The sequence below is a fragment of the Podarcis melisellensis genome (assembly GCF_964234715.1).
Source record: "Podarcis melisellensis genome assembly, chromosome: 17".
Taxonomy (NCBI): domain Eukaryota; kingdom Metazoa; phylum Chordata; class Lepidosauria; order Squamata; family Lacertidae; genus Podarcis; species Podarcis melisellensis.
In genome coordinates, this window is record NC_138534.1 from 18,533,014 (window position 1) to 18,548,377 (window position 15,364).

General features: G+C 42.2%; 1 protein-coding gene across 1 annotated transcript; it reads right to left on the reverse strand.

Annotated features, from left to right (window-relative positions):
* Positions 1-515: 515 nt before the first annotated feature.
* LOC309359995 (uncharacterized protein) lies at positions 516-12,698 on the reverse strand. Its single transcript, XM_081894485.1, has 7 exons — positions 12,505-12,698; positions 10,709-10,828; positions 8,748-8,837; positions 7,612-7,677; positions 6,449-6,514; positions 2,280-2,451; positions 516-1,569 (listed from the first exon to the last, which is right to left on the reverse strand). The coding sequence occupies exons 1-7, from the start codon at positions 12,632-12,634 to the stop codon at positions 876-878; spliced, it is 1,338 nt and encodes a 445-aa protein (XP_081750611.1). The 5' UTR covers positions 12,635-12,698; the 3' UTR covers positions 516-875.
* Positions 12,699-15,364: the final 2,666 nt, after the last annotated feature.

The window sequence follows — 15,364 nt, forward strand, 5'->3', positions numbered from 1 at the left end:
CATTATGGCATTCCCCCAAGGGAACTCTATCACAGCCGATCCCAGCAGGCTTCCTGTAAGCGCTGAACATTTTGGATGTTATTTCAGTGGACAATCGGAACCACACAGAGGGTTTCTCACTTGCTGCATACCCAGCCTCCTTGCTTTTAATCACATCCCTTTTTACTGGCATGTCAGAAAAAGCTTCAGTAGTTAATTTTTTGTAGGTTAGGTTGCTGAACAAGCCCAGTAGAAAAGTTATGAACTCCACATAGGGGAGACCCCATACTAATGCTGTCTTTCAGGAAAGAATGCCTAGCTGATTTCATAAATTTCAGGATGCATGGAAAGAGGTTTCCTATAGCTCCATACCGTATTACTCCCAAACCCCACAGAAACCTGTTTTATTCCCAGGATCAGTTAACACCAGCAAGGGGACCTAGCTGACTGTCCTCACCACCATATTTAGTGACTTCTGCATTAGTCTGGCTGAAAATAGCCATCAACTCTACATCTTAATGTAGGGGAGACGAGAGTTCATTCATATAGTTGATTTATTGTACAGAAAATTTATTTATGTAACATAACCTTATGTGGCTTTTGCCATGGCTAGTGATTCAAAGCTTTATTTATTTTCCCACATCATAATATGAAACTATTCCAATGTCTCTTGGGAGTACGTACTTTCTTACACCACTTTTTTCTCACTAAGCTCAGCTATCAATACTGTTCCAGCACGCCTTCAGACCCCTGTAGTCCCAACTTCCTTGTTGGTTTTCTCCTCACTTCAGAATCTCAATATTTCTCTCTCTCTGAATTTTGTACGGAGCAGCCAACTGTGAAGTTAGTAATCCAGATTTCTTTCCTTTTTCAAAAATCATCGTCAACATCAGGATTTAACCTTGTGGTGGTGGTGGTGGCGGCGGTGCTGGTGGTGCTTCTGGGCCACTAGGTGGGGGTGGCGGAGCAGCTCCCGGCTCGCTTGGTGGAGGTGGTGCTGCTGGGCCACCAGGTGGGGGTGGGGGTGCAGCTCCAGGTTCGCTTGGTGGAGGTGGAGGTGGTGCTGCTGGGCCACCAGGTGGGGGTGGGGGAGCAGCTCCTGGCTCGCTTGGTGGAGGTGGTGCTGCTGGGCCACCAGGTGGTGGTGGTGGTGCAGCTCCAGGCTCGCTTGGTGGAGGTGGTGGTGGTGCTGCTGCTGGCTCACTTGGTGGAGGTGGTGGTGGTGGTGCTGGCTCATTTGGTGGCGGTGCTGCTGCTGGTGCACTTGGAGGTGGTGCTTCAGTTGATGGGGCTTGAGAGGGTGCCACTATTTCAGATGGTTCTGTCTCTCTAAGCCTGATTGACTCTAGAGTGCGGGCTGATTCATCAGAAAAGGATGACACCTCATCTACTGAGTGTACAACAGGATCAAATGTTAGCATCCTTGAGGGTTTAGCCACCGAGGGGCTCCGTCCTACTGATCTTGGTCCGGACTCGTTCCATATCAAGCTCTCTGTTCTAGACATTGCAGATTCGGATGGATAGGGATGGAAAAAGGATGGCCCAAATAGTGCTTGATTTTCAGAAGAAGTAAATGAGAGCTCTGTGAAACTGGAATGCAAAGAGGGTGTTGATTTTGTGTCTGCTGTTTCTAAGGATCTCAGGGCTGTGTCACTCGAAATACCTTCCCACGTGGAAGACACTCCCATGCACAGCATTTCCTATGTAGGTTTCTCTACAATGCAGAACATTTGCCTGCAACCTGCATGGTCATCTGACAAACAGTTGCTTTACCAAGCCACTTCCATGTGGAGATGGCAGTATGCAGGCATATTAGGGGAGATGCGAAAAATGTATGTTAAAAAGGGACAGGCAGCTTTTTGCCCCTAGTGGCAGGGCCCTGCCCCCCTTTAATATCAGAGCAAGAACATATAGGACCTGTAAGTATAAAGTTGCAAGATGGAGTGTTCCCATTCCAAGATTTGAGTCAGTTAATCATGTATTCCGCCTTCCGGGATACTCCATTCCATTGCTCTTCCTCCCCTGCCCCTATAGCAGTTAGCCACTGTTCTGCGCCCACTGAGCATGTTCTGTCTTGACTGAGTTGTTTTGCCTCTTCTACTTCAAATTAGGTTTTTTTGTGGGGGTTTTTTAAAAATACTTCTCTAAACCTTTGAATTCCCCCAAGCCTACTCATGCCTTTTGTGGATGATGCCATTTTGGCTACACAAGGAACTACATTTAGATAATGTGTTGACTATTAATACAGAATATACAGATGGATCGTCAGAATTCATCATTTGTGTGATAGGAAGACTTACCTAATTCTTTTGCTACATTGGTATATAGTCATACCACAAAGCATTGTAAGCAATATTAAAACACACAGAGTTGCTGAGGATACAGCCAACAGTATCTGTTCCCGGGGTCGTGGTCTTTCTTCTTCTTTGGAGACAAGTTGTATGCGCTTCTCAACCTCTGCATTGTCTGAAACTTAAGGCAGGGCAATTGTTTAAAATTAATCAAATGGAAACAGCTGTTTACCTTTAAATCCACTAAATTGCTTACCAAATTCTGTATGAAAAGAAGTCAATGTGTGATCAGCAAGAATTAAAACCATACATTTTAACTTTATCAAGCATTTTTTTTGCTAAATGATGGGGTGGGGGGGGAGAAAAAGATGTGGGACCAAGCATTTTGTTGTTGTTAAATTAACTGAATTACAAGTATCAACAGATTCATCGGCATAGCAATGAGTGAACAAATGAATGGAAACCAATTATTCACTATATAAGTAAGTTATTATGATCAAGCTCTGAATATAATTATATAAATATATGTTGAAAACTGCTTATTGTACATCTTTGTATAGGTCACTGTTTTATCGGCAGTTGTTGCCATTGTTGCCTTTGTTGTTATACTGTAGATTTTCTGAAGCCAGCCCAGACTGGAAAAAAAATCCTGAAAGATTTAGCTTATAGTGGTTCTCCAGGCAATGGGTATTCCACTATGGGGGAGCAATCCAAAAACACTTTTGTGCATGCATTTGCTATTTGGACTTGGTGCACAGATGCATAGAGAGAAGTGTATTCTTGGTTTAACTGAGAGATCTTAACAGCACATGTTGAAAATATATGGGCAGGGCTGCAGGAATCCTAGATACCTGATCCTCTGGATAGAAAATTCCCAGGGATTTGAAAAAGTAACCCAGTTTACATGTCACAGTCTACCAGGTGTCACTAACATTTTTTGACTAGCAGGCAGATTTTGAACTTTGAGAGAGTGTTAGAGTACCTACCAGTCACAAAATGACTGCCATGAAGGGGGCATGGCTTAATAAAATTAGAGAGACAATCACTCCCAACAACTTTATGCACATACTATGGGACGTCAGCTATGTCTTAATGGTTCCTAATTTTGGAGATTATACACACACTCACTGATGCTGTTGTTGTCTAGTAACAACAGAGAGCGTTCCTCAATACAGTGGAACCTCAGTCGTCAAATGCTTCGGAAGCTGAATGCTTTGGTTTTTGAATGCCAACAACCTGGAAGTGAATACTTCCTTTTTCAAACACGCCTCAGAAGTCGAACAGCTTCTGAGGCTCGTTTCTCCATTTTTTCAATGGATTTTGCCGACCGGCAATTGCGCCTCAGTTGTCAAACATTTCAGAAGTCGAACGGTCTTCCAGAACGGATTACATTCAACAACCAAGGTTCCACTGTACAGTACTGAGGGAAATATATAAGATAACCACACCACTCTCATTTCACAGAAATCATTTAGAAGGTACCTGCACAATTTGCCCCTTATCTTTCTTTCTAGGAGAACTTGAGGCCTTTTTTTTTTGTAATTGAAAACTCAGTCTGGGGCACCTGCTCAGTGACACACCACTGCGGGTCACAGGCTGGTGACCCCTGCAAGTAATCCATAGTTGATGTTTAACTGTGAATGTGCTGATCTGGTTTAGCATCATGTTTGATGTAGGAATGGGTTCTTTTGCTTTAACAAATCATTATCACTAAAAGAAGCAGCAGCAGTGGCTACAGCTCATAGTTTGTTTAAGGCAAAACATACCACAATCTCTAGGCCAGAAATAAAGCTAAGTCAAGGCTGGATCCTTGAAAAATTAACTATTTTTCAGCTCTAAATATAGGCAATACAAAATGTTCATCTCTTGTGCAAATGTTATGTAAGGTAAGATCATACGGCAATTTTTTATTATTATTATTATTATTTGTGTATTTATTTTTTTTTAATATAATTTTTATTAAGTTTATAATATACAAAATCCAAGTTCCAAATACATGTTTCCATAGATCTAGTGGACTCCCCCCATCTTCCGAGCACTGCGTTCTCTGTAAATCCAAAACCTCAGCAATTTGTTAACTTATTTTAAACATAATAATATATCTTCCATTTTATCGTGATATCTGGTCTCTAGACATTTCAATCCAAATCCATTGATTTTTAGTTTCAACACAATAAAATTATTTCATTACACCACTTCTGTCTTGTTGTGCCTTATTTTCCAATTCAAAAATTTACCGATACTGAAGCTATAAATTCCTAAAAAGGAGCATTTTTTAACATTCATACAACTTATAATGCTTTTTCAAATAGTCCTTAAACTTTTCCCAAACTTCCTCCGTTTTTTCTTCTCCCGAGTCTCGAATTCTGCCAGTCATTTCAGCCAGTTCCATATAGTCCATCAGCTGCGTCTGCCATTCTTCCAATGTGGGTAGATTTTGTGTCTTCCAGTGTTTTGCCATCAAGATCCTTGCTGCTGTAGTAGCGTACATAAAGAAAATTCTATCTTTCTTAGCCACCCTCTGGTCTACCATGCCCAGGAGGAAGGCCTCCGGTTTCTTGGGTAAGGTAAATCTGAGCACCTTTTTTAGTTCATTATGTATCATCTCCCAGAAGGCCTTCACCTTCGGGCAGGTCCACCAGAGGTGTAAAAATGTCCCTTCCTCCTCTTTACATTTCCAACATTTGTTATCAGACAGGTGATATATCTTTGCAAGCTTGACTGGGGTCATGTACCACCGGTATATCATTTTCATAATATTTTCCTTCAGGGCACTACATGCCGTAAATTTCATTCCGGTGTTCCATAACCTTTCCCAGTCTTCAAACATAATGTTGTGCCCCAAATCCTGCGCCCACTTTATCATGGAGGATTTAACAATCTCATCCTGTGTATTCCATTTAAGCAGCAAGTTGTACATTCTCGAAATTAACTTAGATTTTGGCTCAAGCAACTCTGTCTCTAATTTCGATTTTTCCTCCTGGAAACCCACTTTTTTGTCCGCTTTAAAAACTTCCTGGATTTGAGCATAATGTAACCAATCTCGCACCTTGTTTTTTAACTTTTCCATACTCTGCAACCTCCAATTATCTCCAATTTTTTCAATTATTTCCCAATATTTAGGCCAATGGGCCTCCATATTGAGTCTTTTACGTGCTTTGGCCTCCATCGGTGAGAGCCACCTCGGAGTTTTACTCTCTAATAAGTCTTTATATTTTGACCAGACCATGAAAATTGCCCTTCTGACAATATGGTTTTTGAACAATCTATGAACTTTAACCTTGTCGTACCACAAATATGCATGCCACCCAAAAGCATTGTCAAATCCCTCCAGGTCGAGGACATCGGTGTTCTCCAACAAAATCCAATCCTTCAACCAGCAGAGGGCTGCAGATTCATAATATAGCTTCAAGTCCGGCAGGGCAAACCCCCCTCTTTCTTTCGCATCAGTTAGTATTTTAAACTTTATTCGGGGCTTTTTGCCCTGCCAGACAAATTTAGAAATATCCCTCTGCCATTTTCCAAAACATTCCACCTTGTCCACGATCTGGAGGGCCTGAAACAAAAATAGCATTTTCGGCAATACATTCATCTTTATAGCAGCTATTCTACCCAACAAGGAAAGTTTCAGTCTTGACCATGTTTCCAAGTCTCTTTTGATCTCTGACCAACATTTCTCGTAGTTGTCCTTAAACAAATTCAAATTTTTGGAGGTCAAGTGCACCCCTAAGTACTTTACTTTTTTAACCACATTTAGTTCTGTTTCTTTTCTGAACTCCTCTATTTCAATAGTTGTCAAATTTTTTGCTAAAACTTTAGTTTTTTGTTTATTCAGCTTGAATCCCGCCACCCGGCCAAAATCAGAAATTAATTCTAACGCTCTTTTAGTACTAGGGGCTGGCTCCTGTAATGTTAATACCAAGTCATCTGCAAATGCTTTCAGTTTATATTGTTTCTCTCCGACCACAATTCCCTGTGTCAACCGGTCATTTCTAATCATGTTCAATAGCACCTCCAGGACTGAAATAAACAACAGAGGAGATAGAGGGCACCCCTGTCGTGTCCCTTTTTCAATTTTGAACTCCTCTGTCACCACGTTGTTTACTATCAATTTAGCTTTTTGTTCTGAAGATCATACGGCAATTTCAGGTTTCACCCCTGCTAAATTGTGTCCTTACTTGGTACCGGTTGGAAAAAGAGATCTTTTACTGGACTTCTGTCAAAATCTTCATTAAACTTTCGTCCTGTAATAAAAGTTAAGAATGCAATTCAATTAAAAACAAACATTTAATTTGTGCAATACTTCTTATGTACATAGTTCAAGCAAAGCTAATGGACTGTCCATTATGTCCAAGCCAGGGATCATGGTTTCTTTCTTCAAACAAATTGGTCAGTAATTCACAGCTAACCTTTAACTATGGTTTATAATGACATGCAAATGTGTCAACTCTTTTTACTGATTCCTGAAAATCCACAGGAATCTTCCCAAAGGGGGCATGGGGGCAAAGTATATACAGGCAACCCTTCATTTATGTGAGGGTTAAGTTCCAAGGCACCACATGCTTAAATAAAATCACGTATATTTGAAACACCATTGAAAAAGCCTGCAAACACCCCATTCCACCTCCACCCCATTCTGCCCCCTTTTGTGACTTTTTAGATCACTTCCAGACTTTAATGTGATAAGTGTTAGAAACTGAGATATGAAAGCTAGGAGCTGAATGGCACCATAAACTTAGGTTATGGGCGCAACAATGGAATGTCTAGGTGTATTTGTATTCTTGCTATAAAAAAGCACACCTAGACAATGGAATGTCTAGGTGTGCTTTTTTATAGCAAGAATACAAAGCTGAAAATGAATGAACTGCAGCTGAAATATTATGTTCGTTTTTCACATGGTCTAGTCCTTCCCCTGCCCACCCCCTAATGTTCTTAAGAGGCTCTCTTCTCCAATCTTCAGAGAATAGCTGGAAGTTGGGAGAAAGAAAAAGGTCCTCCTTCCACTCTGCAGTTGTAATCTGAAATCTTAGGCACAGGACTGTGCCCAAAGCTCAGAAACTGCTCGCACTTAGAAAATTCCCTGTTGCAAAATGCGCCTAGAACAATGGGAGTTTCAAACACTGGATGTGATGTGTGGTCGCACACATATCGAATGCACATAAATGGGGGGTTGCCCGTACCCCAAATAAATAATACATAGCAAGCATCAGAAATTAGGCCTAGGTGTTCTGGTAGCTTTGGTAACTGAACAATAGTGAGACCTAAGTAGATATGGCCTCTGAAAAATTATTTGTACGGTTGGATCACAGGGAAGTTTCTCCACAGCTAACTGTGCCCTTACCTGGTACCGGATGAAAAAGGACATCTTCTGGTTGATTTTTATAAACATCTTCATTCTTTGGTGGTACTATAATAAAAGTTAAGAAATATGTGATTTGGTTAAAAAAATAAATCAGATTCCTTGTTCACTAATTTCTTATGAACATAGGTCATGGGGTAGTTAATGGCTTTGTACTATGTCCAAACTTGGGACCATGGTTTGTTTTGCTCAAACAAATCACAATCAGTAATCCAAACTTGTTTGTCTGAGATTGTGGTTTGTCTGAAACAAAACAAAACAAATCCCCAGTTGATTCATAAAGGTAAGTGGTCTCTATTTCTAGATTGCAGTTGTAGAGGGTAGGTGGGAAGAAAGGGCAGTAACTGAATGGGCCCCTCCTCCATGCTTTTCCCTCTAAGAGAAAAAAAAAAGACTGCTATGGGAAGAGTTAAACCTCTCCCCTCAGGGCAGGAAAGGGTTAATATGCCACTCTCTCACTGCAGGTGGAGATTCCAGACAGGAAGGGGTTAAGCCTACCCACCCTATATATATAAATTTGGAATGTGCAGCCCACAGCAGCCCTAGAGTCAGGTAAGTGAGGCACTGGGCCTTGGGAAGGAGCTGTGAGAGCCCTGACAGGGTCCCAGAGTCCTCCGACCTCCTTTCTAAAAGCCAGTTAGCACTTTCCCAGCTTTGGGAAGGAGATAGAAGGGCTATAGGACCCTGCCAGAGGCTCACACCTCCCTCCCCAAACCCAGTGCCTCACTTACCCAGCTTTGGGAAGGCTGCATGTTGTCAAATTTTGGCTTTGCTCCACCCCCCTCCCGCTGCGTGACAAGACAGTGCGCAGTCTATGGGTTCTGTGTCCACTTGGTATAAAAAAAGCAAAGCAGCCCAGAACTATGTGTTCACAGTAAACCACAGTTTTCATTATCCATGCTTTTACTGTGACATGCAAATGAGGTCACTATCAACTCTTCAGAATTTAAATTGGTTCCTGAAAATCTAGTGATGGCTCCTTGAAAGTGTAAATATGGGCCATGAAAATGCACTTTTTGTGCAAACCAGTAACTATGGTTTATCATGACATGCAAATATGATATGTAAGGTTGGACCACATGGGATTTCCAGGTTTCATCACCGCTAACTGTTCTTACGTGGTATTGGATGGAAAAGGTGATCAATGGATAGACTTTTGTCAACATCTTCATTATCTTGTAATCCAACATCTTCATGATTCTGTGGCCCTATAGTAAAGTTGAGAACTGTGCAATTCAATTAAAATTAAGCAATCACTTAAAAATAAGCAATCCTTTTGTTTCTAGTTAATGAACTGACTTAGTATTATGTCTTAACTGGGGATTATGCTTTCTTTTACTGATGAATGATCAGTAATCTAAGAATTAATATCAGCTACAGATTGTAGTTTGTTTGAGGCAAAACAGACCACAGTTCCCAGCTCAGACATAAAGCTAAGCCACAGGTGTTGTTTTGTTTCTCTCGCATACTAGCAGGGAAGAATAAAGTGGCCCAGACCCAACAAATACATTGCCAACATTTTTCAGCAGTAGTACCAATTCCTGAAAACCCAGTGATGGCTCCATGAAAAATTACATGGTTTTCCCCAGTCCTAGATATGGGCAATACAAAATGCACATACATAATGTGGGTTCACACACAAATTTCAGTTTTAAGTACTGCTGAACTATGTCCTTACCTGCTACTCAATAGAAAAAGACACCTCTGGATGGATGTTTGTCAACTTCTTCATTATCCCATACTTCTGTAACAAAGTTGCAGAAGTATGCAATATATTTTAATGCACCCACCGCTTTCTTTGTCCATTGTTTTGTTATGTACATACAGTAAGCCCACAACTTTCCTGGGGTTCCAGGAAAAATGCCTTTGGCAATCCCACCTGCCGCTGAACCCAGTGCATTTTGACTATATGCAATTTTGGCTTTAGGCATGATCCCCAGAACATAAACCCCACATAATTTGCAGGCTTACTGTGGTTCTTCGTTTTCTAAGTGCAGACATAGCCCTCTTCCCAGTGTGAAGAAGAAGAACTATGACTTTGGCAGTACTCTCCTTATTGTATAGTTTGGCTGTGGAAATTCCAACATAAGCCATGAAAGACATAGATCAAGGAGAATGAACAGCTGGAGCCTTGTTGTAATTAAAACGGTGCCATTATTATTCATTGGTACACAAGTGTAGAGTTTTGTTGCTCATGGCTGAGTAGCATGCAGAAGCAAACACTTGAAGTAAGAAAGAGGGGTTCTTTTGATTGGGAGCTACACTGAAGACCAGATGGAGCATCTGTTACCACTGCCTACTCCATATGAAAATGGAGGTCTGCCATTTTCCAGAACTAGCTGTTTCCTAGTTCTGCTGGATCTCTCAGTGGCCTTTGATACCATTGACCATGACATCCTTCTGAACTGTCTAGAGGAGCTGGAGACACTGTTATACATTGACTTTATCCCTTGCAACTTGTTCATGCGCTGTGAATTTATACATATCTTCTATCCATTTGTTGAAGAGAGCCACATTTTTTTCCTTCCAGTTCATCAATACTAGTCTTTTTTCCATACTGCCCCTTAGTTAGATTCCAAGTACTGGGAATATAATTCAAAAGGATATTTTCCTCTGCAAATTTAATGTTTTTCCGTACAGTTGCATTAATCATTTCTGCTACCCTCTCCCAAAAATATACCAATGTGGGACATTGTATGAACATAAGTTTTAAAGAAGCATTATCATCTCCAGCAGCTTAGATAGCCCTTTCCTAACTCCAGTAAATTCAAAATATAATTTTTTTGTATGCATCTTAGTCTAAGGTCCAGAAACACCCTTGTTATAGAACTTAGCACAGTTTCCCTTTGCTTGGTTGAGATTGACATCTCTAATACGTTATTCCATTCGTCCCTTAATATCTGCATATCAAACTGGTTTGCTGTATAAACATTTTCATAAGGTGACAGTGGGGTATTTTTTGTTACATAAGTGTTGATCAGATGTTTTAGTAACTCTGGTCCTCTGAGGCTGTAAAAGTTGTTGGTCTTTTGCCTTATAATTCTTTTTATTTATAATAAAGAATAATAAAAAAGTTTACCTTCCATTATAGAAATCTTATGTACAGCAGGGTGTATGATGATGTGCTTTGTACTTCCTGCCTCCTCCTCCTCGTTCGCTTTCTTCTCATGATTTATCCGAATAATAACTTTATGATTCTCTAGATAAATGAGATACATTTTTTAAAAATCACTTTATTCAATTATGGTTGAAAGAGCAGAAGCCTGCTATGAATTCTTCATCCAGACCCAACATCAGGCCTTTAAACAATACTCTGAGACAGTAGTCTTCAGTTTTTCCAGACCTTGGATCTACCTTTAACCCAAACATGCATTCGAGGACCCATTTCTTAATGTTATACCATATACTTGTAGGTTTGTTAGTGCTAGCGTTGCAACCCATGCCTTAGATCAGGCCATGCTCTGGCAGTGGGTCCCAACCCAGCAATTGAAGACCAATACTCTTAAGAGTGGGACGCAGGTGGCGCTGTGGGTTAAAGCCTCAGCGCCTAGGACTTGCCGATCCAAAGGTCGGTGGTTCGAATCCCTGCGGCGGGGTGCGCTCCCGCTGCTCGGTCCCAGCGCCTGCCAACCTAGCAGTTCGAAAGCACCTCCGGGTGCAAGTAGATAAATAGGGACCGCTTACCAGCGGGAAGGTAAATGGCGGCTCCGTGTGCGGCTCTGGCTCGCCAGATGCAGCTTTGTCACGCTGGCCACGTGACCCGGAAGTGTCTCCGGACAGCGCTGGCCCCTGGCCTCTTAAGTGAGATGGGCGCACAACCCCAGAGTCTATCAAGACTGGCCCGTACGGGCAGGGGTACCTTTACCTTTACCTTTACTCTTAAGAGTGGGGTTGGGAACCTTTGGCCCTCCAGGAGTTGCCAAGTGACAACTCCCATCAGCTCCAACTCACATGGGGGTAAGTGGGAGTTGTAGTACAGCACCATCTGGGGAGCCAAAGATTTCTCCAGCCCGGCTCTAAGATAATTATAGAACAGGTTTATATGTTTCAAATGGATTACCCTTAGTTTATGAGTATTAATCCATCAGAGGTCTGCTTGAGGCCACGGAAACCATTGGACCAACTTCTGTGCTAGATTCAGTCCATTATGGCTACATGGAACCTCCAGATTTAGATATACCAATGAATCTCAGTGGCTGAGGAATGATAGCAGGGAAGGGCAACTGCCTTCATGGTCTCACATGTGGGCTTTCTAAAGGAATCAGGGTGGTCACTGTGAGAAGTGGATTTGCTGGCCTACATCCTGGTCCTGAACCGGTGGGTTGCAGACTGATCCAAGGTGAGCTGCAATAGGAGCACTACCACCATGCAAATATATGCTTAAAAGATTTAAGAAGTGGGTCCCCAAATGCAAGTTTGGGTTAAATGTGGGTCCTGGGTCTGTAAAGGTTGAAGGCATACCTGGCCTATATGGAGCTATGGTCAGATCCACCAGGGTTCTTCTCATATTCTTAACATGACTACAGATGGAGACAAAAGGCAAATAATAGCTGTGGACAGGAAGACAAGGTATCCAGCCACCAACACACCCCAAATCACTGAATTTTGTTGCCAGTAGAGTGGTGTCAGAAATTAAAGGGGCAGGAGCTTAAAATAGTCAACAAAGTACACCAAATATAATAGAGAACAGAAGAGTCCAGCTGAAGAGAGGTTCTGAGTGACACCATACAGTGATTATTGTCTGATTATTGTCACTTTCATTTCCTCCCCCCCCCCCCCCCGGCCGGCCGTTGTTTGTGGTTTTGCAGCACAATAGTAGTGTACAATAAACATCATGTTCTTAGAAGAGGCATATAGCTTTCAAAGAGATCATACCTTTAGTAGCTCCTGCAAATATTAATGATGATGAAAAGATGAACAGTAGCAGATTCATAAGGGAAACTGTCCAACGTCTCAAATCATTCTTCTGGGTGACTCTCACTCTTTCCCTGCTGGAATCATTCATGTTGCATGCTGTAGTATCTTATTATGACATCACCATGCCCTTTAACCTCACAATGAACCAGCTGGAGAAGAATGGAAGACTGGGCATTTTGCAGAGTTAAAACAAACACATCTAACTTGGATCAATTTCCAAACTACCCTGAATTCTTGGGAGACGGGGATGTGCATCAAACGTACTGTAAATGTACAGCACATGCGCAGCTTAAGTGTACAAGCAAAATCCCTGAAGGACAGAATAAAGTAAGGCTTATGAAGGGTGTGGTTTGAGGTGAGGGTGTGTGGCTGAAGCCAGGAAGTCTTCTGGGGGCCAGAGAAGCCTAGGGTGGCCTGAGGTTCAACTCTGACCATAGGCAGTGTTGTCAAAAGTCTAATGGCTCAAGCTTCCTTGGAAATAATTGCTTCTGTTCATCCAGGCATTTGGCTCTGAATTGGGTGATAATCCAAGTATGTATTGCTATTCATCTTTTACTAGGGTAGGGTAGAATTGGTCCATATGTTACTGAAGGATGAGCGCTTTCAGTCAATTGTTATTTTAGCTTATCGGTACGCTTGATTTTTTGTTACCATTTATGCTTTAATAATTGTATTGCTCTGAGACATTTTTGTACTAAGTGATGAATAAATGCAAATAACAACAATAACAACAACAGTAATATTTTCTTCCTTCCAGTGTTTGTCTGCTGCTTGTGATAAGATAAAGGATTCTGCATATGCTCACAGCTACTCTTCTTTTTAATACTGTTACCCATTTCCAGAGCTGATCCCAAGCATTTAAATGTGTTCTAGAGCTGTGCTTTGGGAAATCCTAGTCAAAATAAAGCCTTTCAGAGAAGTGGGCAGGGAGGGGAGGAACAGGATGAGGAAACAGGTGTATACAAAGAGGCATAGGGGCAAGGAAAGGAGAAAAGTGAAAAATGAAGGGGGAAGGGAAACAAAATGATTTAGGGTGTGGGGTAGAAATAGTGAGTGGGAAACAGGAAAAAGAGGCCAAGAAGGAAAAGCAAGGTCTGGGTCAAAAAAGTATATTTAAATCAACTTTTTTTTGGAAAGGCCAGAAAAGAGAGAGAATTGTGTGGAAATTAGGCACGACAGGATTAGAAAAGAGTGGAAATGCTCAGATAACTTAATGGGAGAAAAGGGAAGAATGAATGACTGTGAGGTACTGAGATAGTTTTTAAAATGCAAAGAAGGAGAGGAAGAAAGGAAAAAGAGAAACATTTGGCACACTGAAGCACTTGGCTAAGAAGGCATTGACTGACATTTGTTTAGCAAACCCCGCTTTAAACACCACCACCACCCAGACTACCACCATGGGGTAGAGTGCAGGGGCAAATACAAGAGAGCAATCTCCCTATCTATAAAATAAAATGTTACAGGGATTGGGGGAAAGTGAAGGCAGGAAAACTACACTTCTTAAACCTAAAGCAAAAGTAATTTGTACGCCCGGCTATAAATGTCCAGCCCACCATTTTTCTGCACAAGGCAGACCTATTGCTGAGGGTTGCTTCAGATCCAGTCCTTGCCCAGCAGCGGCTGCTGAAGGATGCCAGCTTGGCTGGGAAGAAAAGAACAAGGGACTTGGGGGGGGGGAGAGAAGGAGAAGCCAAACAGCCACCCTGTACCACATTAGTTAGCCCAGCTCTGCCTCAGCCCAAGGATAGAAACAGAATATTATTGTAAGCCAACCTGTGCAGTATCATGGTTAGTGTCAGACAAGGACTGGGGAGACCAGGGTTCAAATCCCCATCAAATAACTGGGCATAGCTGTTAACCTTCCCTCTTTTTTTGCGGGAAATTCCCTTATTCCAGCGCCATTTTCCGCTGCTATCCCGGATTGTTAGATATCCCATAGACTGTCCCCGGGACAGGTGAGGCTGCTGATCCCTTATTTTCAAATCTGAAAATTGACAGCTATGTAACTGGGTAACCTTGGGCTAGGGTAGTTGTGAGAATACTATAGGGAGGAGGAGAGGCAGGCAATGTAACCAAAGGAGCTGGCTGAGCTGCACTGGAATGATGCAAAAGGAAGCTGGAACTATTTGTCCCTCTTGCTTTCTTTGGTCTGGAGCTAAAAATATTACCTGTTACACGTTCTGTGCCTTTAGCTATATCCTGGAATGCAGCGAATAAAAAAGTATTTCCCCTTCGCTATACAGTCTAAAGTTCAGCCACCAATATCTTGCTCCTTTGAGAGCCGGTGTGGTGTAGTGGTTCAGAGTGGTGGACTCGTAATCTGGTGAACCAAGTTTGATTCCCCGCTCCTCCACATGCAGCTGCTGGGTGACCTTGGGCTAGTCACACTTCTCTGAAGTCTCTCAGCCCCACTCACCTCACAGAGTGTTTGTTGTGGGGGAGGAAGGGAAAGGAGAATGTTAGCCGCTTTGAGACTCCTTCAGGTAGTGATAAAGTGGGATATCAAATCCAAATTCCTCCTCTTCTTCCTTGGGCAGAGGCATCATGCAGTTACTAACATCCTACAGAAAGGACTTCTTATGCGGCGGTGCAACCTTTCTGGATCGCATCCATCTCCTGGAACTTTCTTGTTTAGGGATGCAGGCTGAGTTCTGGGGATGCCTCTGTGCGCGACACCGAGATGCAGACCTCATAGATGCGGAAGGTGGCAAAGGCACCAGCCACAATGCAGCAAATGCCCACAATGTACCACCAGTTGAAGGCACCAAAGGAAACCCCATTTAAAATGCAGTAGATACCGAAAGCGATGGCAGCAATG

What these genes read in the sequence shown, in the direction of transcription:
- LOC309359995 (XM_081894485.1), bottom strand. Translation starts at nt 12,634, where the DNA reads ATGAATGATTCCAGCAGGGAAAGAGTGAGAGTCACCCAGAAGAATGAT. An exon ending in CCTTTTCCATCCAATACCAC is followed by an intron (nt 7,678 to 8,747) that starts GTAAGAACAGTT and finishes CTTTTATTATAG; the next exon opens with TACCACCAAAGAATGAAGAT. An exon ending in CTTTTTCCAACCGGTACCAA is followed by an intron (nt 2,452 to 6,448) that starts GTAAGGACACAA and finishes CCCTGCCTTAAG; the next exon opens with TTTCAGACAATGCAGAGGTT.